This window comes from Monodelphis domestica, chromosome 1 (genome assembly GCF_027887165.1).
Source record: "Monodelphis domestica isolate mMonDom1 chromosome 1, mMonDom1.pri, whole genome shotgun sequence".
Lineage (NCBI taxonomy): Eukaryota > Metazoa > Chordata > Mammalia > Didelphimorphia > Didelphidae > Monodelphis > Monodelphis domestica.
This window is the reverse complement of record NC_077227.1, coordinates 338,809,564-338,836,693: the sequence shown is the minus strand read 5'-3', so window position 1 is coordinate 338,836,693 and position 27,130 is coordinate 338,809,564. Positions and strand designations below refer to the sequence as shown.

General features: G+C 33.2%; 1 protein-coding gene across 15 annotated transcripts in view; it reads right to left on the bottom strand.

Annotated features, from left to right (window-relative positions):
* The window catches only part of ANKHD1 (ankyrin repeat and KH domain containing 1), a 124,715-nt gene that overhangs the window by 70,601 nt on the left and 26,984 nt on the right, over positions 1–27,130 (bottom strand). For all 15 annotated transcript variants that reach the window (XM_056793453.1, XM_056824341.1, XM_056825068.1 and 12 more), the window contains exons 2-10: positions 26,843–26,996; positions 10,516–10,672; positions 9,761–9,908; positions 8,549–8,696; positions 7,354–7,587; positions 5,896–5,990; positions 3,829–4,066; positions 3,336–3,527; positions 2,186–2,295 (exon numbers count right to left, since the gene is read on the bottom strand). In XM_056793453.1, the coding sequence (XP_056649431.1) occupies positions 2,186–2,295; positions 3,336–3,527; positions 3,829–4,066; positions 5,896–5,990; positions 7,354–7,587; positions 8,549–8,696; positions 9,761–9,908; positions 10,516–10,556 (1,206 nt within the window). In that variant the 5' untranslated portion in view covers positions 10,557–10,672; positions 26,843–26,996. The remainder of the gene's footprint in view (positions 1–2,185; positions 2,296–3,335; positions 3,528–3,828; positions 4,067–5,895; positions 5,991–7,353; positions 7,588–8,548; positions 8,697–9,760; positions 9,909–10,515; positions 10,673–26,842; positions 26,997–27,130) is intronic.

Genomic DNA, 27,130 nt, shown 5'->3' with positions numbered 1-27,130 from the left:
ATCCTGAGTTGTTTTTTGTATCAAAAATTATATTCCAAAGTTTGATCCACTCTTAAAACAAGGTGGCTATGAATCTTGCTACCAAAATCTTGTCATTGTGTCCACAGAGTAAAAGTTTAATTTTGAACTTATGAACACCATAAAATATATTTGAACATATTAAGCAATGACAGTGCCCTTATTGTGTACAACTGAAAAATGGTAATATTTAATTATTGTGGATTCTACCATTAAAAAATTTTAGATATTTTAAATGCATACTATGCGTAAGTTTACCTTGCATTACAAAGCAATGGTTAAAAATATGGCCAAAAAGTTTTTGCAAGAATATCTTAACCTAGACATTTGAGAAGCTACTGATAGTTTTTATGAAATTTCAAATTTTAATTTCAAAAATTAACTAGTGATTATAGTACAAGATAGTGATTCCCTTAAATTTTAATGAGAAACACCAATATTTAAAATTTTTAAATAACATTTTAAGCATTCAAAAAATAAGTATACATTTACATTTCTGAACTCATTAAATCTAAAAACTATATTAAGGCTTTTAGGACATCTTACATAAGTATATTTTCAATCTGAACAACTCTGACTACATTAAAAGCAACTAACTATTCAGACTTATTGGAAATTCTAAATATTCTTAAATATTCTTGTCATTAGTTATTGGAACACAAAGAGTTAACATTATAACTTCATAGCAATTATGTGCACATAAAAAGAGTATTTCAAAACTACAAGGAATTTTGGAGATCAAATCCCTTTCATTTTATAGATGAAGTGCCAGCAAGAGAAATAAAATGGCTTGTCCAGGATCACATAATATATAATACAAAGCTAATACAAATGAAGTCTCTTGAGAACACTGCCCTGTGCTACATTTTCTTCTCTAGAAAATAATAGAAATAGAAAATAACTTTTTGACCCACATTTTTCACTAATTCAGATTGGATTTTCCTTCATTAATCCAAGTTTGTGGGGTTTGGTACAATGTAAAATCCCACTTAACTTTGCTGAGATTTTTTTTTCTTCATAAGTTTTAGAACCTATATGAGATACAATACTCTTCCATGTAAAAGATGTAAGGTCTGAAGATATTCTAGATAAAATTGAGGGGGGGGGGGGGGCCAGAGTTAAACTTTTATTAGAGTATCTATACACTTTTGTCCTATATCCATTTTGCACCAAATGATAAATATTTCAGCTCTCACTTTCCTGTAGGATCTACAGAAGCAGTACTGTCAAAGGAGAGAGATGTTAGAAAAGGTGATAAAGTAATTTTATTTCCTTATCCAATCTTTTTATGATCATCATCAAAAGTGGAACAGTTTTTTAAGTGGAATTTCTCATAGGTTTTGGTTTACAGAATATCTCTATAGATATGAATGAATGCTAAGTATTCCAAGTTCTTTAAATATTATTAGAAATAGTTCTATTTAAACACTTTGGGGGGGGGGGGAGTTGAAGATGCAATACTGTTTTGAAAACTAAATTTATGGAATAAGTAGTTAACCAAGCTATTTTGTTTTTAAGCTAAATTCCTAAAAAATCTAATTGAACACAATTAAGAATACATCAAGGGTATTTCAAAGTTTCAGAAGAAGCATATTATGAGAATTGATCGTCAACTCTTACATACACCTGTAGTGGTCTTTTATGCAGAATTGGAATCTGGAAGAAATGCTTGACAATTTAAAGTATGATCTCAAAGAATGGGATGATTAAAACTCAGTATTAACAATCTATAGGGTGTTTTACTACATCTGAGCCTATATTATAAGTTGGAAGATCAATGTACAAATAGCAATAAGGGTTGTTAGGAGGAAACTTGACTTCAAAGAAAACAAAACTACTTAAAATCTAATTTTCTGGGATCTAAGAAACAAAAATAACCAATCACCTGAAGATATTTTAAGGTGACCTCTGTGCAGTTCTACTAAGGGGCAGCTAGAAAAGTCATGAGGTAACACCAGAAATTTAGTTATGTTAGTAACTAAGGTACCTGCCTTTCAATAGTACAACCGTTGAGACATCTGTTGAGCACATGAGGTAGACAGAAAAGTTGTCTATTAATATTTATACAAAACATGCAAGCCAGAATTCCACTACTATTTCTGAAAAAAAAAAAAAGGAAACTATAAACACATCTATATAAAAATATGTAAAAGTAATTTTGTCTTACTAAGTCAGCCCCTGCTTGAAGAAGCACATCTGCAACATCAGTATGCCCATTTTCACAAGCATAGGTCAGAGCTGTATCTCCTGTTGCTGTTGTGGCATGAACGTTAGCCCCTGGACAACAAAAAAAAAAGCACTTTACCAATTCAATTCCTAAATCTGGTAAAATTAAAGACTGAATTGTACTTTCTAAATGTTTATTTCCCTTATTTTTCTCTCAAATCAGTGAATATGGTGGTGAAAGAAGTCAAATAATGAATGTACATATGTGTATTCACCCCCCCCCAATTAACAGTATGTGAATATCTATGGTCACCTGTCAAAAGTAGGACATTAGTAAACTTTTATGATTGATTTGAAGTCAAAACACAAAACCTGAAGTATAATCGTTGCAAAATATTAACTTTTCTATTTTAAATAACTTCCATGAATGATTCAAAGCAAAACTGTAGTTAGATCATACCAATTAAAACTATCATTGTAATTATTACAGCATTTCAAAAAAAAGTTTATCAGATAAGTGACACTTTTTATTTTCTTAATTTATAAGTCAAATTGCAAATAGCTGGCTAGAATTTATAGAAGGCATTTTGAGTTATGCAGATATACATATTATTTCTCATAGTCAATCAGATATTTACATACATGTAAGATAATTTGTCTCATTACCTTGCTACTCTAAAAAGTCAAATATGACATGAGTATGCTTAGAAATATGTCTTTTCTATTTCACATTATCAGTCTGGAAAATGAGTGAAATAAATGGCTGATTATTGCAAATGCCATATAATTTACAAATCATTTTTAAGTACACCTCCAGTCAAGGGGCAACATGTCTATTTTCAAAGGATTAGATGAGGTAAGTCGAAAAGGCTAAGCGGACAGCAATCATAAATTTTTTGGCTGGCCTCAGACATTTCCCAGCTGTGAGATCCTGAGCAAGTCACTCGACCCCCATTGTCAAGCTCTTACCACTCTTCTGCAAAGTAAGGGTTAAAAAAAAATTTTTTTTTTGGCCCAATAACTCTCAAAGACCATCTATTTTGTTATAAAGGGGTTGTGATCTCTGTTGATGGAAAGACTACTCACTTTTTTCAGAGTGAAAATTAATTTAATCTAATGTTCTTTATTGCATTTTTAAATGATTCACATACCTGCTGCCAGTAAATATTTAACTAATTCAAGGTGTCCCTCCTGAGCAGCCTCCATTAAAGGTGTTGAGCACCCAAGTTCTATATCAGCCCCTGCTTTAATCAGGAAATCAGCTACTTCAGAAAATCCTCCACAGCATGCTAAAGTAAGAGCAGTTTCTTGTGTTTCTTCAGTCTGTGCATTTATATTTGCTCCTAGGGTTGTCATAAAGATAGATCAAATTAGTTATCAAAATTTCTTAAAATATACATTCACAAAAAGTTCAGATGCTAACTTCTTTTTTTCTATTGCATTCATTATTTAGTTTATCATCAATGCAAATAAATATTTTGCATAAACATATAAAAGTTATTTGATAAAATAACCTTTAGCAATAATTAAATATGTTTAAAGGATATGAAGCTAAAAGGAACCTTAGAAATGATCCAGTTTAAAGCTCTTGATTAAGCCATCCAAATCAATTTGAGGAAAAGAACAGACGTAAAATTTTCTTACCTTGTGCTAAGAGGAGTGCTACCATCTCTTCATGACCTTCTCGAGCAGCTTCCATCAAGGGAGTATAACCTTCATCATTAACTTCTTCAAGATTTGCTCCCCTTTCTATCAATAAAGCTGCCAACTCAACATGTCCACCACAAGCTGCTAATGTTAGTGGAGACTCAAATGAATCTGCAGGCATATTCACTTGAGCACCACTATCCAAAAGCAGACGTGCTACCTCTACATGTCCATCCTGCAGGATTTTCAGGAGCAAGGGGAAATTTTTTTTGTTTAATTTTGACAGTAGGGAAGAGGAGGAATTAACAGAAGTAGGGAAGAGAAAAAAAGAACATTAACTTAGATGCAAGCTATCAGTTATATCAAGTTCAAAATTCTCAGCTCTATGATATATCCTAATTTTTGCATTAACCTCACAATTTCTTTCTTTTTTTTTTTAACCCTTACCTTCTGTCTTGGAGTCAATACTGTGTATTGGCTCCAAGGCAGAAGAGCGGTAAGGGCTAGGCAATGGGGGTCAAGTGACTTGCCCAGGGTCACACAGCTGGGAAGTGGCTAAGGCCAGATTTGAACCTAGGCCCTCCCATCTCTAGGCCTGGCTCTCGACCCACTGAGCTACCCAACTGCCCCCAGCCTCACAATTTCTTTAAAGAATTAGGACTGGCGTTACAGACATATGATTCATTAAATAATGCAAACAGTATTAACCAGGTATGCTTAAAAAAAAAAAAAGTGAATATCACAGTAATAGAAAATAGCTGCTAAGGATACTTTAAGATAATTTAGAAACCAAGTTGCATGTAGAGATTTTAATCTTGCCACATAAACCTGGGAATTTAATAAGAATCATTCATTTCACAGCTATATATTGTATAGGGTATTTGTATTTGTAAGGGTAGAAAATGTCACTTGATAAAATTTTAAAACAAAGGCTTTCCTCCTAGCCCCCCAACCACAGCTGATTTCTATGTTGGTAATGCCATTTGGAATTATATTGTTAAGGGAAATTCCCTTGTGGATCAATATTTCCCTTGATAAAACAGTCTGCTGTTATGGTACAAATCTTACTTGTGGGTCAGTTCCATTTCCCAAATACATAAAAAATTAAAGTATTAATTACTTGTAATCAATTGAACCATAAGCAAATCTGCTTAGATAATGGCAATTAGCAACAAAATACTTTAACACATACTCGATCTTTCAACTTTATCCTTACAATTTCCTTTCCTTTAGTTTCTAATTCTTCTCTTACTATTTTATGGTAGCTTTTAACTCTTGATGAAATGTACTACTGTTACCATAGATGCCATGTTTTATAAATGTATGTATCCTACTATATATTTCTACCTATGTTGTATAACTCGCTAGACTTTAAATTACAGGAAGAGTAGGAACTGTGTTATCTATGTCTTACTCAATTAAACTTCCTTAGTATCTAGCACAAACTTTCCATTAATGTTTATGAACTGAATTCACCAAAATGCACTCAACTGAATGAATGTGAAGATTTCCAGCAAGAATTTAGGACCTTGGAGACCTAAGTCTTTCTTAAGTGATCAAAAAAAAATGTTTATATGGTCCTAGTGTTATGAAAAAGGGAACGTTTTCAGTTGCCTTAGATTACAGCCAACTCTTGATTATCCATTAGTTATAAAACAAAATCTGCTAAACCCTGCCCCTCCACCCCCACAACATATTATATTATGAAACCAAATATGAATGATTTTAAGGTTAGTTGTGTCACTGATCTTTCTTGATTGCCAGTTGCTTTTGAAATTTGTCTGCATTAAACTAAGAATGGATTTTAAAATTTAAAATAAAATTACTGTATTTTACTAAAAATATAAAAATCATTCTTAGCTCATGAAAATAGAAAAAAACAAGTGGCAAGCAAGATTTGGCAACATCTTATCTGGGATCACAAGTTGATTAAATTTTGCTTTAAGCTAAAGGAACAAATTATAAAAATTAAAGTCCATTTCTTAAATCCTTTAAGATAAAATAAGTACATATAATCTTTTTTCCTCTCAAAGAGTTCAAGCAAATAAATAAAAAAATCATTACCATGCAGGCCTCCATTAGCGCCGTGTGCATCTCATCAGTTTTGTGTTCTTGATCTGCACCAGCCTCAAGCAGAAAACGAACCATATCTAAATGGCCTTCAAAAACAAAAAAATTTTCAGACAATGTTTCAAAAGAAATAACTGTCAAAAAGTTAAGTTGTTCTAATAATTTTTAATATTTCATTTAATAATATAATAATATTTAATAATACTAATAAAATAGATGACCTACATTGCTTAGTGGGTTTTCTTAAAAGTCTGGCTTACAATTCAAGAAACAACACTTCCTATTTTGATGTTTTGATTCACGTATTCATCATGCCAGAAATACTTAAATTAAATATGGAAACTAAGGCCATTCCAAGGTAGATAAGAATCTAATTAAAATTTATGGGAATAAGAGTCATTCTCTCCAAATGATAAATGGGATACCAATAGTTTTCAAAGAAGAAACCCAAGCAACTGATAGCCACGTGAAAAAATGCTTCAAATAACAATTAAGAGAAATACAATCATCATACTGTATGATGATTATCTGTACAGCAATGCAATGATCTGGGATAATCCTTGAAAGACTTTTAAGCTGGGAAATGCTATCTACCACCAGAGAAAGAACTGTTGGATTATCTTTCATTATCAGAGTATTTATGATTTTATTTGGGGTATTGTAATAGTGTGCTCTTATAATAATGACAAATCTGGAACTGTTTTGTATGACAATAAAGATCAAATTTAAAATTAAAGAAAAAAACTTATGTCAGAAGAAATGAGAGATGGATTCAGTAAAACTTGGGAAGCCTCGTGTAAACAGATGGAATAAAAGTGATCAGAACAAGAACAATTTAAACAGTATCAACAACATTGCAAAAACAAATAACTTTGAAAAAGCTTCAAAATTATGATCAATGCAATGACCACCAATCATGATTCTAGATGAAGCATACCTCTCATACAACAGCCCAAAAAGAGAGAAATGGATCCAGTATACATAATGAGACAATATCCAGAAAGGGCCAATGAGGACATTTATTTTGCTTGCCTATACATATGTTATAATTGCTTCAGCTTAAAGTATACTATAAACTTAAAGGCAAAAGTAGTCATACAGAATTCTATTTAAAATAATGGCAATTTTCAAACTGATTATTCAAATCATGATCTCACAGTCAATAAAGGGAAATTGTTTTTTAAAACTAAAGTTAAAAGTACTCCATGGTATTAAAAAAAAATCATACTTTGATAAGTTTTTAACTCTTAATGAAACCAGTATACTTCAAGTCAAACCGGAACTCTATAAATATGAATTTTAGAAGTTGGTTGAAAAAATTAATTTCAATTATAGCCAACATATAACTAAGAATACAAACAGCATTACAAATTCTGTTCAGCAGGGATCATATAATTTTTGATGTTAAAAGCCCTGCCCCCCACCAACCTTAAAATGTATAGTATAACTTACCTTTATAACATGCAAGTGTAAGTGCACTCTCTTTGAATTCATTTGAGTGAGTGTTAATGCCTGCCCCATACTCCAGGAGAACTCTGGCAACTTCTACATGACCAGCACTAGCCGCTTCCATTAAGGGAGTATGGCCATTTTCATTGTGATCCTCTATGTTAGCTCCTGCTTTCAATAGTACTTTTACAATGTCCACAAATCCCCCAGCACAAGCATAAGTTAGTGCTGTGTTTCCTAATAAATCAGGGGAAAAAGATGAAAAAATGCAATTAGCCAAATTATATATTTCACCTCCTTAAATTTCTAGAGCCCTCAACTTTCTTTGTATTAAGTAAAGACTAGGTGACAGAAAGAAATGAATGGCTATATCAAGGCTATTTTCTTAGTAGTAACCGTTTCTAAATTTATCATTATTACCACACCATACAAATACCTGATTTATAAACCATAATTTCAAAGCTTCGTTTCTATTTAAATTTTTTTTCTGATGATTTCTCAGAGTAATCTAACTTCAGCTGTAAAATAACTACTTGATTTAAAAAACAATTTCTAAAGGCAGCTAGGTTGCACAGTGCATAGAGCATTAGAGGTTTAGAATTAGGAGGATCTGGGTTCAAATGTGACCTCCGACAATTCCTAGCTGTGTAACTCTGGGCAAGTCACTTAACCCCAACTGCTTAGCCCTTACCTCTCTTTTGCCTTGAAATTGGTCCTTAATATCAATTTTAAGATAGAAGATAAGGCTTTAAAAAGGAAATTTCTTAAAATTCTGAAACTTCAACAGGATTAGTCTAATACCGGACATACAATATGCACTAAATGAATGTTTAATGCTTTGTCAATTAATTTAAAGAGAATCATGTTTATGAGTTTTAACTATTTCTATACTCTCAACCTTAATTTTAACTAGTCACTATGGGAATAGGTACAGTTAAATGACAAGGAGCACTTGGTGGTATAAATCACCACTATTGTAAAAACTCAAAAGGAAATGTTCTAATTCTATAAAAAAGCAAGGATTTCTATAAACTGATTTAAAGAATTATTAAAATAAAAATTGCTGATAAAATCTGGAACTCTACAAAGAGTTGTGACTATTACAGATATAAAGTTGTCTTTTGTCAATCATACTGTCATTCTACATTGTTTCGCTAGAGAAGCATATTCACTAGACATATGCTTTGACAATACATACCTGTTGAAGACTGGGCATTGACATCTGCACAATGAACAAGCAACAACTTCACAATGTCTACATAGCCTCCACTGGCAGCTGCCATTAGTGGAGTTATGTCTCCTTTATTCCCTCGATCTTCAACATTGGCATGCATAGCAAGCAACACCTTTAAAACAAAAAGCATACAAAAATAGTCACTTAAACTCATAACTACTAAAGTTCATACCTGAAGCCATAAAAACTAGGGCAATTTTTTTCCTTTAGTAAGCAAATCCAAGGAACACAATTAATTATAGTTTTTGTATTTTTTAAACTGAGCTTCTCTACCTCCTGCCTTCTCATCCTGGGGAAATTTCTACCCTGAGATCCATGCCTGACTAACATTACTTGAAGGACCCCAGTCATGCCCATTTCAAACTCTGTTTGTCTTGCTCTCTGGACTTCTGCCTTGCACACAGTAGGTGCTGAATATTCAATGTCTACTATTTAAAAGTTAAGATTTATTAACATAGCACCTCCTTTTGTCCATAAAAGGAAGCAATTTACCTTCAGCCTCCAAGTTCAATGTTATTCCTACCAAACTAGGTAAAAAGTACAAATCTGTATTGTGAAAGTTACTATGTGGTTAAAGTAGATGGTGAGGGCAGCTGGGTAGCTCAGTGGATTGAGAGCCAGGCCTAGAGATGGGAGGTCCTAGGTTCAAATCTTGCCTCGGATACTTCCCAGCTGGGTGACCCTGGGCAAATCACTTAACCCCCATTGCCTAGTTCTTACCACTCTTCTGCCTTGGAAGCAATACACAGTATTGATTCCAAGACAGAAGGTAAGGGCCCCCCAAATAAACAAACAAACAAATAAATAAAAATAAAGTAGATGGTGAGTTTCAATACTGCAAGGACAGAACTAAAAACAAATCATTTTAAACGCAGATAAATTACTTTTATCTTTTTAACAGTTTAGATACTGTACCAAAAAGAAAAAGGTCTATATAACATGCTTCCCGACTCTCTTATTTATTCATTTATGTTGAGAGGAAACATGAATGAGTAGCCACACACACACACACACACACACACACACACACACACACACACACACACACACACACACACAAAATGTTTTACTATTATTAAAGCTACACTCTCCAATTACATTTCTTCTTAAAAATCAAAGGGAGGAAGACATAAAGATGATGCCAGAAATCCTTCTAAAATGAACATTTCTGCTTACTTGTGCCAATTCATAGTACCCAGCTGAACAGGCCAAACAAAGCAAACTTTCTCCTTCTTCAGTATGCTCGTTTACACTTCTTCCTTCATCTAGCAATTTGCGGACAGCATTCACATCCCCATCTGAGCAAGCTTCTGCCAAACTGCGACTAAAAAAGAAAATCAAAGGATACAGCAATGTGCAACTGGCTCAAGTTCATAATGCTGAGATGTGTTAAGGACAATGAGACACCAAAAAAGATTTTTAAAAAGTTTCTGTATCTCTGCTACTGTTATGCACAAATGGCTCAAAAGTTTAAAAAAGATTTAGTTTTAAAATTAAAAATAAAACCCTCAAACTTTAAAAAACATTTATTTTAAAACAGAAAGTTGAAATAGGTGAATTACTTTAATGTATATTAACTTATTCAACTATTGGTTTCTATTTTTCCTTTTTCTCAAACAATGCATTTAATTCATTAGCCAAAAATATCAGTACAAATACAAAAGGATCTACTAAAGATCTAAGAGTTAAATCAAATAAAACCACAGCTTCTAGAAAGGGAACTTCCCTTGAAAGTAAGGATGATACTGTATTCACTTTTATTTCCAACAGTGCCTAAAATATAGTAGGCACTCTGTAGGTTAACAAAATTATTGCAGTATCTCAAGCTAAATCCTATCAGTTCTACTAAACATAAAATATTTAACTGAAACTAATGACCCTAGAAATTGCCCTTGAGGAAAAAAAAACATTCTTAAATTATTATAACGTACTTGTCCACTTGTCCTGTGTTATGACTGTTCTCTGCTCTCATTCGTGTCAAAGCAGCAGCAGCTTCATCCAATGCACAGCTGACAGAAGAAGTCAGTCTTCGAAGCACCTCAGGATCTGCGAAGGCTTTACCATCGGCAGTTGACAATTTACCAATTCCTTCAGAGTATGATCATCAAATGGGTTAGTATGAAAAAAATCACACAAAAGATGCACAATTTAAAATTTTCACCATATGCATGACTAAATAACTCAAACAATGCTACAAAATGTTATTCAATATATCTGACTTTACAAAATTTTTAAGTATGATATACAATCAAAAGTAATAAAGTTCAAAACAAGGCAGTATGTTTTAGTCTAAACTTACTTATTTTAAGATGATCACACTGTTTAAAAAAAACTCAGGCTACTGGATTTAGCATTTAACTAAATGTCCTTTAAGAATAAAATAAAAACCTTCACTTTGTAAGTAGGCTGAGTGTGTTACAAGTTGAGTGTTATAAGTGTTATAAGTTGAGGTATACAAGGAAGAGTGGAGAGAAATGTACTTTAAAAATAAGTGCTTGGTTTTTCATGGATTTAAGAAGCTGACCATATAGCTCTCTCAGGAAACCTATGTCCACACTTTTCCTATTAAAAAAAAAAAGAGAGGACACAAGTCTTGTGAGTTTTGAGCTAAAGTGATTTTAGAATTATCCTTCATTATTTTGGGTTTAGGTGTGGGTTGTATGCAGGAAAAGACAAAGACATCGAAAGAAATAGAAATTTTATTTATTAAAAAAATTCAAACATATCTTGATCATCTAAAGAATAACAGGCAAGTATGGCTAAATGATATGTTTTGGAATGTAACTTTTAAAATTGCATTGAACAAACTTATACAAGTTATACTGAACTATAACAGAAGTGGATTTATAAACTAATGGCAGACAGTGTTGCCAATGGTTCTGAATTAGGCAGAATTTTTCAAATCTTTGTCTTAAGAAGTGGCACAGTTTCATGGATAGAGCACTAAAGGTAAGTATACAAAAGCTACTAAAAACCTAGCTATGTCACTCATTTTACATGGTCATGGGGAAAAATGATCTATACCTTTCTTTGCACAGCCATTATTATACTAGTCTTATCAATTTTTTTTCCAATTTTTTTCAGATTTTTACCAAATCTAAAACATGTCGGAAGACAAATTAGATTATTTGCCAAATGCTTTGTATTTGTATCCCCAAGGATTAGTACAATATTTGACATATAGGAAATCTTTACTATCTTTTCACTTATTCAGATGCACAGCATTCCTTATAAAATGATATATAAACCAAGACATTCTTTACATAAGTATAGGATTCCACTTGGTCAGATAGTCAATAAGTATGAATTAAGTACCTATTATTTGCTAGGCAATGTACTAAGCAGTGGAGATACAAAAAGAAGTCCTACCGTTTAATATTATCTCCCCAGTAGGAGCCACTCTGAGGTGATAGCACACATTTCCAAATTCTCATCTTTTGGTAAAATGTTATGTGTAACTATCTTCTGGGTTACATGTGGCATCTTATTTTGTTTCATATTTTCTTCCAGTGTTTCTATGGCAACCAAATTTAGCAAACCAACTTATATTCTCTAACACTGAGAATACAGGATAAAAAATAAACAGTGATTTTCACTGGAAATAGTCTAACCTAACAGTTTATGTATATCTTACTACTAGTCCCATTGCTAAATACTATCTTTAAAAAATTACACACTATACTGATGGCATTCTTCCTTTGGTAGATATGAAAAAACTGAACTCTAGACAATCTATATATCTATCAATTCTCTAAGTCTGGAAAAAATGACTCTCCATAGATTCTACTAAAATACTATTATAATGCATATAAACATATCATTCATTTAATCCAATCTTAATTTCACACATGAGGAAATGAGGCCCTTAACTCCAAATATAGTGCTTTCTAAAAAAACCCATGAAATCATCACTTCCTATTTTAACTTTGTACTTCCCCTAATATTTAAACTTGTATTAAAGTTACTTGTGTAAATGTTGCAGTACAAATGAGCCAAGTTTCACTGAATTAAATTATATCTGAAATGTCTAAGAAATCCATAGTGCCTACTATAGAAGCTTGTAAGTAGAATACCAACAACAAAAAACATAGTGAATGGGTAATTATAAGTCTTGACTATTATTACCATTGACATAAGTACTAAAACTATCAAAATAACCATATTAGTGATGAACTGAACACAATGTTTAAAGACTACAGAAATAAGTTAGCAGGTGACTACTAAAGGTTTTCCTGTATCCTTCAGAAAACCAAAGGCTATATTGTTCTTGATTAATAAATTACTAGTGGTACCAACTTGTTTATTTGATGTACTGGGAACAAGTAATATTCAGTGTACCACTTCAAAGTAGGTTTAGAAAGAATGACATCTATCTCTATATTTAAATTTCTGGTCATTCAACCATGTTTTTATATATAAAAAGCAAAAGAGTAGATTGCACTAAATCCTACAACAGGTCAAACTAACTGAAATTTATTCAGACCATCATGAACTATGACTCACATAGGAATTCTTTCTGCTTATTCATAATCTCACAAAATTTGAATAAGAAATAATACCCTCTGATAAATAAAGTTAACTATATTTTAATGAGGAAAAAAAGTGGCTGATTACTGTAATTGAACTATTCCAAACTGGGGATATTTCCATGACCACAATTGTTATCTCAATCATTTTAAATTAAAATCACTACTTCATAAAAGATGTTAAATGATTTCTTTAAAGGAAAAAAAGAAGAAAACTGATCCAATAACAACTCTAGCTGTAACTGACTACTTGTGGTTAAAATTTATCAACCCTAAATTCAGATCAATTAACTAATCATGCCCTGACAATATGCAAGACAATGTACTAGACACTGTGGATAAAAGACAATTATGAAGCACTCTTTTACTCTCCAAAAGCTTACATTTATTCTCCTGAGGGTAAGGGGTATAAATAAAGGGAAGGCCTTCACGTAAAAAGTGTCACCTAAGAGTATGAAGAAAAGGAAGAATATGGCATGATGTAAACAAGATCTGAGGTGTGGAACAAAGGAGAATCAATAAATATTTTAAACTGCTAAAAAAAGTACTTGATATTGCTAAGTGGTAGAGACACAAAAAAGAACAAACCAATTCTCAATTTTAGAGATTATAATCCAGTGAAGGAGACAACTACATATAGAAGTATATACAGGAAGAGATACAACAAGAATAAATACAAAGTAGTTAAATACATGGTGGTTTGGGAGGGAGGATACTGAGAGAGGGGAGGTTAGGAAAGGCTTTATATAGGTGTTACTTGAGTTGCATCTTAAAAGAGAGATTCTATATGACAGGAGAAAAGGAAATACATTGCAGGCATAGGGGACTAGCCTGCGCAAAGGCATGGAGATGGAAGATGGAGTGGCATGTGTAAGGAAGAGGGAAGAAGCCAGTTCAGTTAATCACTGTGTGACATGGGGTAGAATATACAATAAGGCTGGGAAAATAGGCTGCAGCTAGGTTGTGAAGGGCTTTAAAAGCTAAACAGAAGAGAGACCATAAGAAGCCATGGGAGGAGTTTGGGAGGTGGGGATGACAGATGCTTAAGGAAAATTACTTTGACAGCTAGAGTAATATGAAAGTAGGGAGACTGGAGGCAAGAAAACCAACCAGGAGGTCATTCTAACAATCTAAGCAAGAGGTTAAAAAAAAAAAAAGCAATTGGTTACGAGAAATATTTTGGAGAACAAATTTTCTCAGTAAAGAGGTAAAGCCATATGATGAAATGAGAATACAAGGAAATGGAAAGATGAGGAAGTAAAGGAGATCCAGGACATAAGGGGGTTTTTTCTAGAGGGCGTAGAAGAAGGAAAAGCATGGAGGGGTAAGGCCAGAGGCTGACAGTAATATGAGAAGTATGAAGGAGAAAGAATTTTTTCTGAATCACAGGGATAAATGAAACTAATCCTAGGGAGTTTACTTATAACATAAGGGAAATATACAAGTGATTGGTAACCCCCAAACCTGCAGAATTCTGTGATGTCTGAACACAAAGTCAGTACAGGGTAATATGTTTAAGTTTCTCTGGTTGGTTACTCCAAAACAGAGAAACAGAAGGTGATAATGGATATAGAGTACAGAAGGAATAGAGAGTTCAATATAAGGACCTAGCCCAAGAAAAATTGCGGTTCTGGACTTCTAATGAAGTAGAATTCATGCTTCATAACAGCCATTTAAGTCTCATCTCAAGATAGTGGAGAATGACGCCCACCCAAGCAAACATGAAACATTCCAGAGACTTCATAATCACAGGCCCTCAAGTTAGGTTTTCTGAGACATGATCTATGATGGACATGAATTCCCTTCCTTTAAAAACAAACAAACAAACAATCCTTACTTTCTGTCTTAGAATCAATACTAAGTATTGGTTCCAAAGCAGAAGAGGAGAGTAAGGGTTAGGCAATGGAGGTTAAGTGACTTGGCTAGGGTCACACAGCTAGGAAGTGTCTTGAGGCCACATTTGAACCCAAGATGAACTCTTTTCAGGTCTGGCTTTCTATCCACTGAGCCACAGGGGCAAAAGAGGAGTAAGGGCTAGGCAATGGAGGTCTGAAGTCACATTTAAATCCAAGATGAACTCTCTTCAGGCCTGGCTCTCTATCCACTGAGCCACATAGCTACTCCCATGAATCCCCCCCCCTTAAAAAACAAAACCCCAAATCCTTACCTTCCATCTTAGAATCAATACTGTCTATTGGTTCTAAGGCAGAAGAGTGGTAAAGACTAGGCAATGGGGATTAAGTGACTTGCCCAGGGTCATACAGGCAGGAAGTGTCTGAGGCCAGATTTGAACCTAGGACCTCCCATTTCTAGACCTGGCTCTCAAACCACTGAGTTCCCCTGCTCCCCACTATGAATCCCTTTTAAAGGAGCCCATCTACTATCGAATCAATCTTCTTTAGAAGATGTCCTTTATTGCCCCAGGTCCCTGAGGGCTAGGATCTCCTATGATTTTGAGGCCTCAGCAGTGATAGATGACTAGATGTAGTAGTTGGGCCTCTGACTAGGCTAAATTCACATAACATTCTCCACAGACAAATGGTCAAATGATATGAACAAGCAATTCTCAAAAGCAGAAATGCAAGCAAACAATGACCGTAAAAAATGCTCTCAATCTCTAATAAGACAAATGCATGATACCAGCCAAGTTAAATAATTTTGAAAATAATTTTACTTTTAAATAAACATTTTCATCCTATTATCTTTTATTTGCCTGTGGGTTAAAAAAATGCAATGCATCAACTGATGAAACTTGGATCTTTGTGGTATTCTTAAATTCCAGTCTTTCTACTGTTAAAACAATTCTGAGGCTCTACTTCAATAACCTAGCCATGCTACCATTTTTCCGTATAGACAAGCAAATTAGCTTGGAAAATAATATTTTTATTTTTATTATTCAACTCAAGAAAAAAGAAAGCCATATGTAATATAGAATCACAGTTTCATATACAATCCTCTTTTCCTATTCTGTTGTAAATGGAAATGAATATATTTGGTGTTTATCAAGTCTAGAATTTTTTCTTTTTTAAAAAAAATTCTTACTTTCCTACTTAGGAACAATTCTACAAGAGAAGGGAAGGACTAGGCAATTGAGGTGAAGTGACTTGCTGAGGATTACACAACTAGGAATTGTCTGAGGCCACAATTGAACCCAGGTCTGGCACTCTATTCACTCTGTCACCTAACTGCTCCCAGAATGCTCTAAAAAGTACCTTAAAAAAAAAAAAAACTAACTAATAGACTCTAATATAACTCCATGGAGTTATAATTTAGTTTGGTTATTCTGAAATGCAACTTGAAATTGTCCTTACAGTGTGATAAAATGTGAATGCCCTTTGGCTCAACAATAGGCATTTATTTACCTCAGAGATCAAATAAAGAGGGAAAGTACCCCTATATACAGAAATATTCATAATAGCACTTTTTGATGTATCTAAGTACTAAAAACTAAGAAGTGGCTCTTAAGTGGGGAACAGCTGAACAATCTTATAAATGTGATGGATTATTTTTGTGAAATAAGAAAGTGACAGACTCAGCAAAACCTGGTGCAACTTACATAATCTGATAAATAAACCAGAAATAAGAAGGCAATTTATATAATGACAATACTGTGAAAGAAAACATCTTTGAAAGGTTTAAGAATTCTGATCAATGCAATGATTTGTCATGATTATTGAAAACTAATGATGAAGCATGCTTTTCACCCACTGTTAGAAAGGTGATAGATTAGAAGTATAGAATGAGATATGTATTTACTTTTTTTAGGGGAAAAAAACCAACCCCAAAACCCTTTACTTGTGTCTTAGAATCAATAGTAAGTATCAGTTCCAAGCCAGAAGAGTGGTAAGGGTTAGGCAACTGGGGTTAACTGACATGCTGGGAAGCGAGACATATTTTCAGACACTGCTAGTATGTACATTTGTTTTGCTTGACTATGTTTATTTGTTACAAGGGAGGGCCTTTGGGGGAAGGGGGAGAGCAGAAGAAGGGAAGGATAGCTCTAGTGATGCCAAAAAAAAAAAGCATCAATTAAACATTTAAAAGATACAAGAGAACAGAATGAATTTGTTATATACTTTGAAAAACTCCAAGGTATGTATACATAACAAACCTGTGGTTTTATATACAATCTTTTCCTTCATATAAATGGAAATATTCATTTGTTGATATATAGGAAAAGTTCATTATAAAAATTGAAAGTTTTTAAAAAGACAACATTCAGCAGCCCTGCAGCCCCATCCTAAGATAAGAGTTCTAAGATAAGAGTTATGACACAACCAGAAGATTTCACACACATGGAGCTCACCTCCCAATCTGTATCAAGAAGCATAGGCCCCCCAGTATTTTTGATGTCTTGAATCCCAGGATCAGTGATGGATGTGAGTCCCCTTTGGAGCAAGTCCTCTACAGCCCTGGTGTCCTGAGGCTTGGGGTCTGTGATGAATGTGAGCTCCCTTCAGAATGGATCCTCTATAAACCTTCTCACTAACAAATACCAATACCCCCTCTTCGACTGAGTTATTACATAGCTTATTATAACATCCCTATGTACTTTTCACAATTAAAATTTGCATTATACTTACATGTGTGTGTACAGACACATGCATATATATTATGTACTGCTTGCCAAAATGGGCAGAATACACACACACCCTCTCTCTTATTCTCTACTAGACCATAGGCTCCTTGAGAGGTAGGACAATATCTTATTTCGTGATCATCTCGATCAATTATCTCTAGATACTTTGTACAGAGCAAGCATTTAATATATCAACATTATAATTGCAAGTCTAACGTGTTTTTTATTTATTCACGTTATAATTGCAAGTCTAAAGTGTTTTTTATTTATTCACGAATGAAAAAGCTTTGCTTAAGGTTGCTTTTTCCTACTTCTGTCCTATTATGTTCTTTACCAAAATTAAGTAATGTGTTTGTTTTAGGAAAACATGAACTCCTATTTTTCAAACCTGGATTTCCAACTCATATGTACATGCCCAAAACAATACCATTTGACCTTTCATCTCCAAAATGGCCTTTAGAATGAGCACCAGACTTGGCCATCTCATTTATTTTTTTTACCTAGGTTTACCATTACTTTTGTATACTTTCAAAGGAAATTATATATTCTGTGCACATAGCACTTGTTATTGCTGAAAAAAACTAACTGACTGATCGCAATAGTGCATAGCAAGCATCTCAAAAAGTTTGTTGAATGAATAAAGTTTTGATTTTAAATATTTAATAAATTTCCATGCCTCCAAAAAACTTACCCACTTCACTCATAAAATTACTGTTGTGTCCACCTTATAATTAACTAGTCATTTGATTCCTTGACACAGTATGGAGGTGATGCTGAATACTTGAAGAAAACGCCAGGAGAGTACAAACTCTGTCTTGCTCTATCAAACTTGGAAAAGTTCAAGAGGATAATCCCAGCAATGAACTACATCAAAAAACCAGTCCAGTATAAAGATGTTAATCACAAGTAAGCGGGTTACTACACAATATGAATAATTTGGCCATGGCAACTCATGAAACAAACAAACAAAAAAAATGAAGAAACAAATCCTCACACCTATGCAATCCCCATTCACTTCTACAGGGTTGTGGCAAGAAAGAGGGCAGAGTACTAAGATTCACATAGCTTTCAGTTCATCTACAAAGATTAACTTAACTCTAGATAACCTAAATATAAGATTTTGTTTGATGACCAGTAAATTGAGATACTATTCAAAGAGCTGAACCACATTAATATGTTCTCACAATGAATAAGAAGAGATAAGATAGTAGAAGCTAAAAAAGAAGACTAGCAAATGAAACAGCAGAACTGGTTTCATCATGCAAAGCCAATAAATAGCATTCACAGAACATCTGGTCATCTCACTTTGCAGATATAAGCAATAGGACCATTAACAAATGATTGTAGTTTATACAAACTACTGTTGAAAATGTGGAGTAAAAGAGAAATGACACAAAATTTTGCCAAGACCTGCCAGATCGTGTTAGAATATATCTTCAAACTTAGATAATATAAGTGAAAAGATGAGCAGAGGGAAGGGATGTGGTTTGAGATTATGAAATGAAAGTGACCAAAAGCAGGTATATTCAGAAACCTCATGCCAGTACAATACTGAATGCTTTCTTCCTTCAAAGAATTGGAAAATACTAGACATGGCAAACACTGAGTAATGTGACATGAAAAAGAAAATGACTACATTTTAACATACAGAAAAAGTGGTTAATTACTAATTTACTAAATCATTCTATTTCAATTCTACATAATCAGATAATCAACTAATTAAAGCAAATGTCAAGAACAATAATTTTGAAGTGTAAAAATAAAAATACAGTGCAATCATGACAGCTCAGATTGTCTATTCAAAGCAACAGATGATTTTTTAAAAAAGGAAAACAAAGGTAAAATTTAAAACAGATAGCTACCTTTTCTTACAGAAGTTTTAACCAATGTGGAACAGTTGCTGCAAAAGTGACCAAAAGAATTGAAGAGCCTGTTTAGCCAACAAATATCTGACCTCATTGCCAAGAGAAAGATTTGGCAAAGAAGTACATGCTAGTTTAGAATATAAATTAATAAAGATTTATTATAGCAGAAGATAGTGGAAGACTAGGAGAGCATCACCTCACAAAACAAGGAAAAGTAATGACAGAAAAAAATATGCAGAAAGCTTGGTGTGAAACAGGTCATCTCAAAAGCTCCTAAACAAATAGGAAATGGAACCTACTTTGGCATTATTTTTACAAGTTTGTTCTCATTGTGTGCAGTAGAATCACATTTTGAAATGATACACTTGAGGAAATGGAAATGACATTTAGATAAAAAAAAAAAGTAGCTAGATCAGCCTAAGTATGAAGCAAATCTCTGTTGTATGCAACATAATTTAGAAAACACTAGGGAATCAAAGTTTCAAAACTTTAAAGAAAATACCAACTGACTGGGGGAAAACAACCATATTATTAACCAAAAAAGGTAAATGAGGATGTCAGCAATTGTTAATCCTGGGTATATTTTCTAATCTCTAGAAGGTCTTTAAGAGAATGAGCTAAACAAATGTGAGATGAAAATGAATATGCTTTCACAAACCATTTTCCATAACAGACATCTTCAGTCACACACAAACATATAATGTTTAGTACTTAAAAAAACAAACAAGGGGGCAGCTGGGTAGCTCAGTGGATTGAGAGCTAGCCCTAGAGATGAGAGGTCCTAGGTTCAAATCTGGCCTCAGACACTTCCCAGCTGTGTGACCCTGGGCAAGTCACTTGACCCCCATTGCCTAGCCCTTACCACTCTTCTGCCTTGGAGCCAATACACAGTACTGACTCCAAGATGGAAGGTAAGGGTTTAAAAAAAAACAACAAATAAACAAAAAAACCAGGGCAAAATTCCTTCAGTGCTCTCCTCCAAGAAGGTGTCTTGCTATTGGCACAGATAAGAGTATTGGGTCTAGAGGCAGGAAATCTGAGTTAAAATCTGGCCTCGGGCAATATAACCCCATGACAAGTCAGTTCACCTCTATTTACTTCAGTTTTCTGAATTATAAAAAATGGGGATAATATACCTCATATGGTTGTTGTAAAGATCAAACAAGATAATACTTATAAAAAGCACTCAGCACAGTGCTTAACAAGTTCTAGTTTCTGTCTTCCTTTTCCATGCACAGGCTAAAAGGCAGCTTGGCTGAGTGAATAGAATGCTTGACTTGGAGGTAGAAAAACATAGGATCAATTTCTGCTTGTGATACTAGCTTTGTTACCATGGCAATTCTCTCAGACTAAGCTTAGGAATAATAATAATACATGACTACAACTTCGTGTTGTTGTCAGGCTCATTTTGATACTATGTATGTAAAACTTTTCAAATCTTAAATTATCATTGAATGCCAGCTTATATTATCATATAAGATTCTTTGGTAGACATAATCAGAGGCTACTTTGTTCAATGATCCTTTATCATAATAAGTGAGGTATATAATAAGGGGATACACATACACTAAAGTTGTTTTTCAATATCAAAGAGGGTATTCTCTATCATCTCCAATGGTGTGGTCTTCCAGAAACTACCATTTGTGCAAAATTCTGTTACATTAGGGTCCAGAATACAAATATAGAGAGTCTTTAACAAGATCCATAAGATTAAGTGAGGCCTAATAATCTATTCAGAAAATCCCCAAAAGATGAAAAAATATCTATTGTCCAGACATGCAGTTGGATAACCAAATATTAAACAGTTCACTAAGACATCTCTAAGACAGGCACTACAGATGGATAGTGAGTTGGGTCCAAAATGAACAAAAAGAAAAGAACAGACTGGATTGCATTTGGAAGAATTACACAGTACTTTCTTTCAACAAGCTCAAAATGCTCAATGATCAAAAAATAAATAAAATAAATGTCTCTTTCTGTGATGCTGTATGGCAAAAAATCAAGTATAGGCTCCAAGGTACCAAGGATCACTTATACACAAGAAGTAGTATAAAAGGTCATTTCGGAAATGTATGATGAGAAAAGAAGGTGGGATGGCCATGTAGTGAGATCAAGGAATAAAAGATGAATAGCATAAACAGCTGGACCAGTACCCAGAACATGTTAAAGATCTAGAGATAAGGCCTCTTGTCTCCACACTGGGTAGATCTTTTCAGTAGAATTTATTCCCATAAACAATATGGACAGGAATTGAACAGAATGAGAAGGCATGAATGGGTTGTAATCTGCATCCTTGAATACCCACATTGATAAGATCCATTGAAGTAATGAAGTATTAATAGTTGGCATTCTAAATATTGCTGTTAACTGTCTTGGCAATGACAATTTTCAACATTATATCTTTTTTGTATCTAAGCGCAAAATCTGCCATAATTTCAAAAGTTGATATTCCTAAACTTTAGTTTTCAAGACAGTTTTTACTATCAAATAATTCTGTATTTGTGGGGAAGAGTAATTGTCTTGAATTAAGTTAAAATCTTTATAAATTTAAAAAACTGTTTATATTTCAAAGTATATGGCTCTGTATTACTTTTAAGTCAAATCAAGACTGAGAAGCTATATCTATTTATCCATAAGATTCTTTAAGGAGATTACAAGTGTTTGATTACCAAAAAATTTTAAATGGAAGAATCAAGGAACTGGCCCAGATAACCTCTGAGGTTCTTTCTAGCTTCTAGATCTATAATCCTATTAATATTAAAAGTGAATTTTACTAATGGCATAACTATTTGAATGTAGAATTAGAAGTCTCTTCCCATGGTGCCTGCTGACATACTTCAATACTTCAAAAGATGCATGATTCTATTAGTGTGGGTAGAATTCCCTCTGTTTTTGCATATTGCAACCCCTCCATACCTTAGTAGACTGTTTCATGAATTGCTGTAGCCAAAAAATTCATCACCTGGTGTCCAACCTTCTGGTGATGAGCCTCTTCGAACTTAGCTAGGTTGGTCCATGGATGACAGATATAGAATCCATTCAAAGGGCCCATACTTGAAGCCTTTCCAGCTTGGTAGGACCTGCCGGAGCTTGCGCTCTGCTATCATAACCTTCAAGAACCCAGGGTCACCTGTAGGCCACAATGAGGAATCGGAGTAGGACTTTAGTGGAGACCTGCTGACAAAAGTGACACACTTATGACACGTTCCTATATGCCTTCTAAAAAACTCCTCAAGATTCTGCTTAACATTCTGAATAAGAAACAAAATCATCACACAAGTGAGCAAGTTACTAAATGATCTCATGAGTTCTGACCCATGCACCAAAATAACAGAGCAGCACCTCTTACTAAAAGGTGAATTATGAAGGTATTATTTCTAGCCCAATTCTGAGATTATAACAAAAAAAGTAGGAAAAGCATAAGATTTTTGGTTCCCTGGATTCAGTCTGAGATGAATGAAATCCCCATTTCCACCCTAGAGAAGCCCTGAACCTCACTAGGGTTAACCTAAAAGCTGATCTGGCTTCCTAGGAACTTTCCAGATAGGTATGACTGCTCCCAAAGAGAAATGATTCTAATTGTATGTCCTTAGATCTCCATCACTGGAGTTCAGTCAAAACTTGATCTACCTTCGAAGATAGGCAGTATAAACCCTGTCTCTACCCTGGCCCCAATAAATAAAATCTACTTACTACAAATCAAAAGAAAGGTAAATGTTCCCAAGGACAAAGCAGCATCATGCAAAGTCACCTACTTCTCAATAGGATTCAGCATAAACTTGACAAGATATAAACTTGGGCAAAAAGACAGAACTAGGACAGAAACATTTTCCTAAATTGTCCATAATCATGAATGATAATTATATCAGTTAACTCCATGAGATGGTTTTTCTGTAAAAAATGCTTTGCTAGAAGGGATCTTTTAGAACCTCAATAATTAGAACTTTTTTAGACACGATTCAGGAATGATCTTCAAGCTAAGATCTGCTCTGTGAGAAATATTTAAACACTATACCAAAGGACAAACTAAAAAGCACTAATTATAAAACATTTTTCTAGACTTACAAAATGTTTTTCTGTATGGAAAAGGAGTCACCATCTGATGACTTCGATCACCTTTGAAAAAATCCTTACTCTTACTTTTGATAGGCTACAACTGCTAGATTTATTAATAATAATTCTTTGTTAGCTAGATCCCATCTCATAGTTAAATGTTTCAAAATCATTGTATAAAAAAGATAAGTTTTTTGTGCATCCTCAACTCAAGCGAAAAAGCAAGAATCACACCAAGCTATTTTACTTGTAGTTTTAGATCATTTGTTATAGTAGATATAAAGAGGTACTACAAATCTTTTCTAATTTAAATTTAACTAAGTCAAAACCCAAATATGGTAATAAATCAAATGCAAATGCAAATGCTCTATTCAGTCTAGTTTTAAAGATCTAATTTAGAGACACTCACTAATTCCTCAAAGATAGATCCATCAGGAAGTCAATCTTGCTATAATTTTGACAGCGCTTTTCCATAATAGTAAAAGGCTAATAAATAAGGTTCTAAACAAATGCACATTTTAATACTTACTCATTTCCAATAATCTTGTGAAAATGTCCCTAAAATTTGCCCTTCATTTCTTACTTATACCTCATCATTATTTGGTCAAGTCAAGTATTATGTTGTTTATCAGTGTCTTAATGTTTATAAAGTTCTTTTCCCCCCCAAGGACTCTGTATTGTAAATCATACAAATATTACAACTATTTGAGAAAGATGAAGGGGTTGAAACACAAAAAAGTCAAGCAACCTGCCCAATCACACAACTATTAAATTTTGGAGCTAGGATTTGAACTTAGTTCTCCTGACAAGACAATTATATCTTATACTGGAAAACTGAAGTGTTTTCTTTTTCCATAAGGTTTTACTGACAAATAATAGTTCACAGTACGTAATAACCAAAGCCTAATGTAAAGTTGTGAAATTCTTTTTAAAATAGTTTTCAATGAATTAATTGCCTATTTTTAAAAAGTTTTTTCCATGTAAATGACTGCCCTCTGTAATGCCATTTCAACTAATAGTAGTTTATTTTCAAGAAACTAAAGACATTATAGTGGAATATACCTAGAGCAATCACTATGCTTCTAGGGGCTCTTTAAAAGAGGTAATAAGCTATAAGTTTAAAATTAAAATTAAATTCTTCTTGTTCACATAATCATATCTTTTCTTTAAAAAAAAAAATCAAAATGAGGCTATTGCAGGCTGTGTAAAGGGGATAAAAGACTTTTTTACCTGAAGAGTCAACATCTAAATAAAGTTTGTCTTATAGCAAATAATCAAGGAGAGTTGTTTAAATGCAATTAAAACTGCTAAGTGTGCACTGTCTTTAGGAAGCATGTTTCATACATTTAATATATTTCTTTTTGCCTTGTCTCATTTTTAAGGGCTGTGGGGGGCCTTTTGGTAGTTTACAAAGTCCTATGTATTTTTTTTTTATGGTTTGTGATAAACCGGACATTAATAAAGGCAATTCTTTTTGTTTTACAACTATTTGTATTTGAAACAATAAACTTTGACATATAAGACAAAAAAATACTTGTTGGGAATTTCTCTCTATTATAAGCTTTCATCATTTGTCTATCCTTTCCTGTACACTTTCATCTTATATAATCAACTTTAGAATGCAATCTATTCTTCTAAATTATTTTACTCTATCATCAAAGTCTTTCTAAATTTCTTTATATTCTTTACAGTAACTATCTTATTACATCATATTATTCTATTACATTAACATAACAATATATTCAGCTATTTCCATATTCCTATTATTGACACATATAGAGACACCCATACACTGATATTAGTATTTTCACAACAGATAATGCTGACAAATATATCTGAACAGGCTTTTTTCTTTTTAAAGAATATTCTAAGGCTACATTCACAACAAAGGAATGAATTAATGTTATTTCTATAAATTTTGTGGACTACTGCTAGATTGCTTGTAAAAAGAATTCAGTTTATAATTTCATCCATAATATGTGCATTTATTTCTCACAGTATCAGCAATAAATTAAAAAATTATTTAATGGGCTTAAAGTGATGCTTCAAAGCAATTTCAATGTTCATTTCTTCGTTAAGATGGACAATTTTTTCAAATGGCTAAAAAAAAGGACCATTTATCATTCCTCTTTTGTAAAATGTCTGTTCCTATCCTTTAACCTGGTATGCACTACAGACTTAACTTAGTTTTTCCTTTGAATACTTCATATAGTTCTAATTTTTAAGGGTTTTGGCTATAGATGCTGTAAATTGTTGATGTTATTTTTCTAGCATAAAGGCTTTTTAAAAAAAATGTAATGAATCCCATTTATCTTGTCTCCAATAATTTCCTCCATTTAATAAATAGAAACTTACCTTCCCCCCCCCCAGAAGTGATGTAGACATGCCATTCTATTTTCTTCTATTTTTGTCATGTTTTTAAACAATATTTAAGTAATTTAAGCTGTGTAGATTTTATTCTGGTATATGTGAGCTATGAGACTAAATCTATTTTCTATCATATTGCTAACCACTTTTCTAAATATTTATCAAGAGAATAATCCCTTCCCTAGTTTTTATTTTCTATTGGTTAATTAAATCTTTGTGTATACTTTGTTTCTATGTCTGAAATCTCTACTCTGTTCCATGGGTTTGTCTGCCTGTCTCTCTCTTTAACCAAACCTGATAATTTTGATATGTTTTGTAATATACTTTAAAGTCTGAAGATACAAGCCTATTTTTATTGATTTTTACTTCAAACTCTTGTGTTCCTGAATATTCTTGTTCATTATATTTTAAAATATATCTTTTTTTCTTTTGCTTAATTAGCATCACTTAGAGAACTAGAAAAATTTTGATTTATACTGAACAATTTATTCAAAGGGAAATATCACTGTATAATCTGATAACAGAAACATGTAGGATTCTATAAATCAGTCAAGGATTCTCAAATTTAATGAGAATTATCTTTCACATTTTTATTTCATGAAGTGTAGCAAGCAAAAGAGTTTGTATATTACTACTACTAAAAAAAGGCAAACCCCCAAACCACTAACTGAAATTTAAGATATTCAAAAGTTTCATATTACCTATAAGTTTTCAAACCTAAATCTTTCCATGTTCAAGTTAATAAAATTGAATAAATTCTTTATGACTGGAAAAGTTTAATTGAGTCTACATAGACAGCAAATAGTTTATATGCACATAAAGTGAAAAAACACTTGGCAAGGATATCATGAGAATACATATAAAGTACCTGCTGCTTCCAATAATGCTTCTAATCTTGCTTGTGTCTCTGGATCCACTGTGCGTAAATCTGTCCCTTCTGCTGCACTCGATAAGAATAACTCTGATGTTGTTTTAAGCACTGGGTTATCCAGATCTTCTTGGTCCAAAATAAATGACTCAACCTGTTTAAGAATGAAAGATTCAAGTTTCATTAAACAGATTTTATAAAAGCCATAATATATCTCTAGAATGATTTTCTGACAAATTTCCCTATTAAACTTGGGTTTGAGAAGAGATTGGGGGAGGGGGAAGGGAA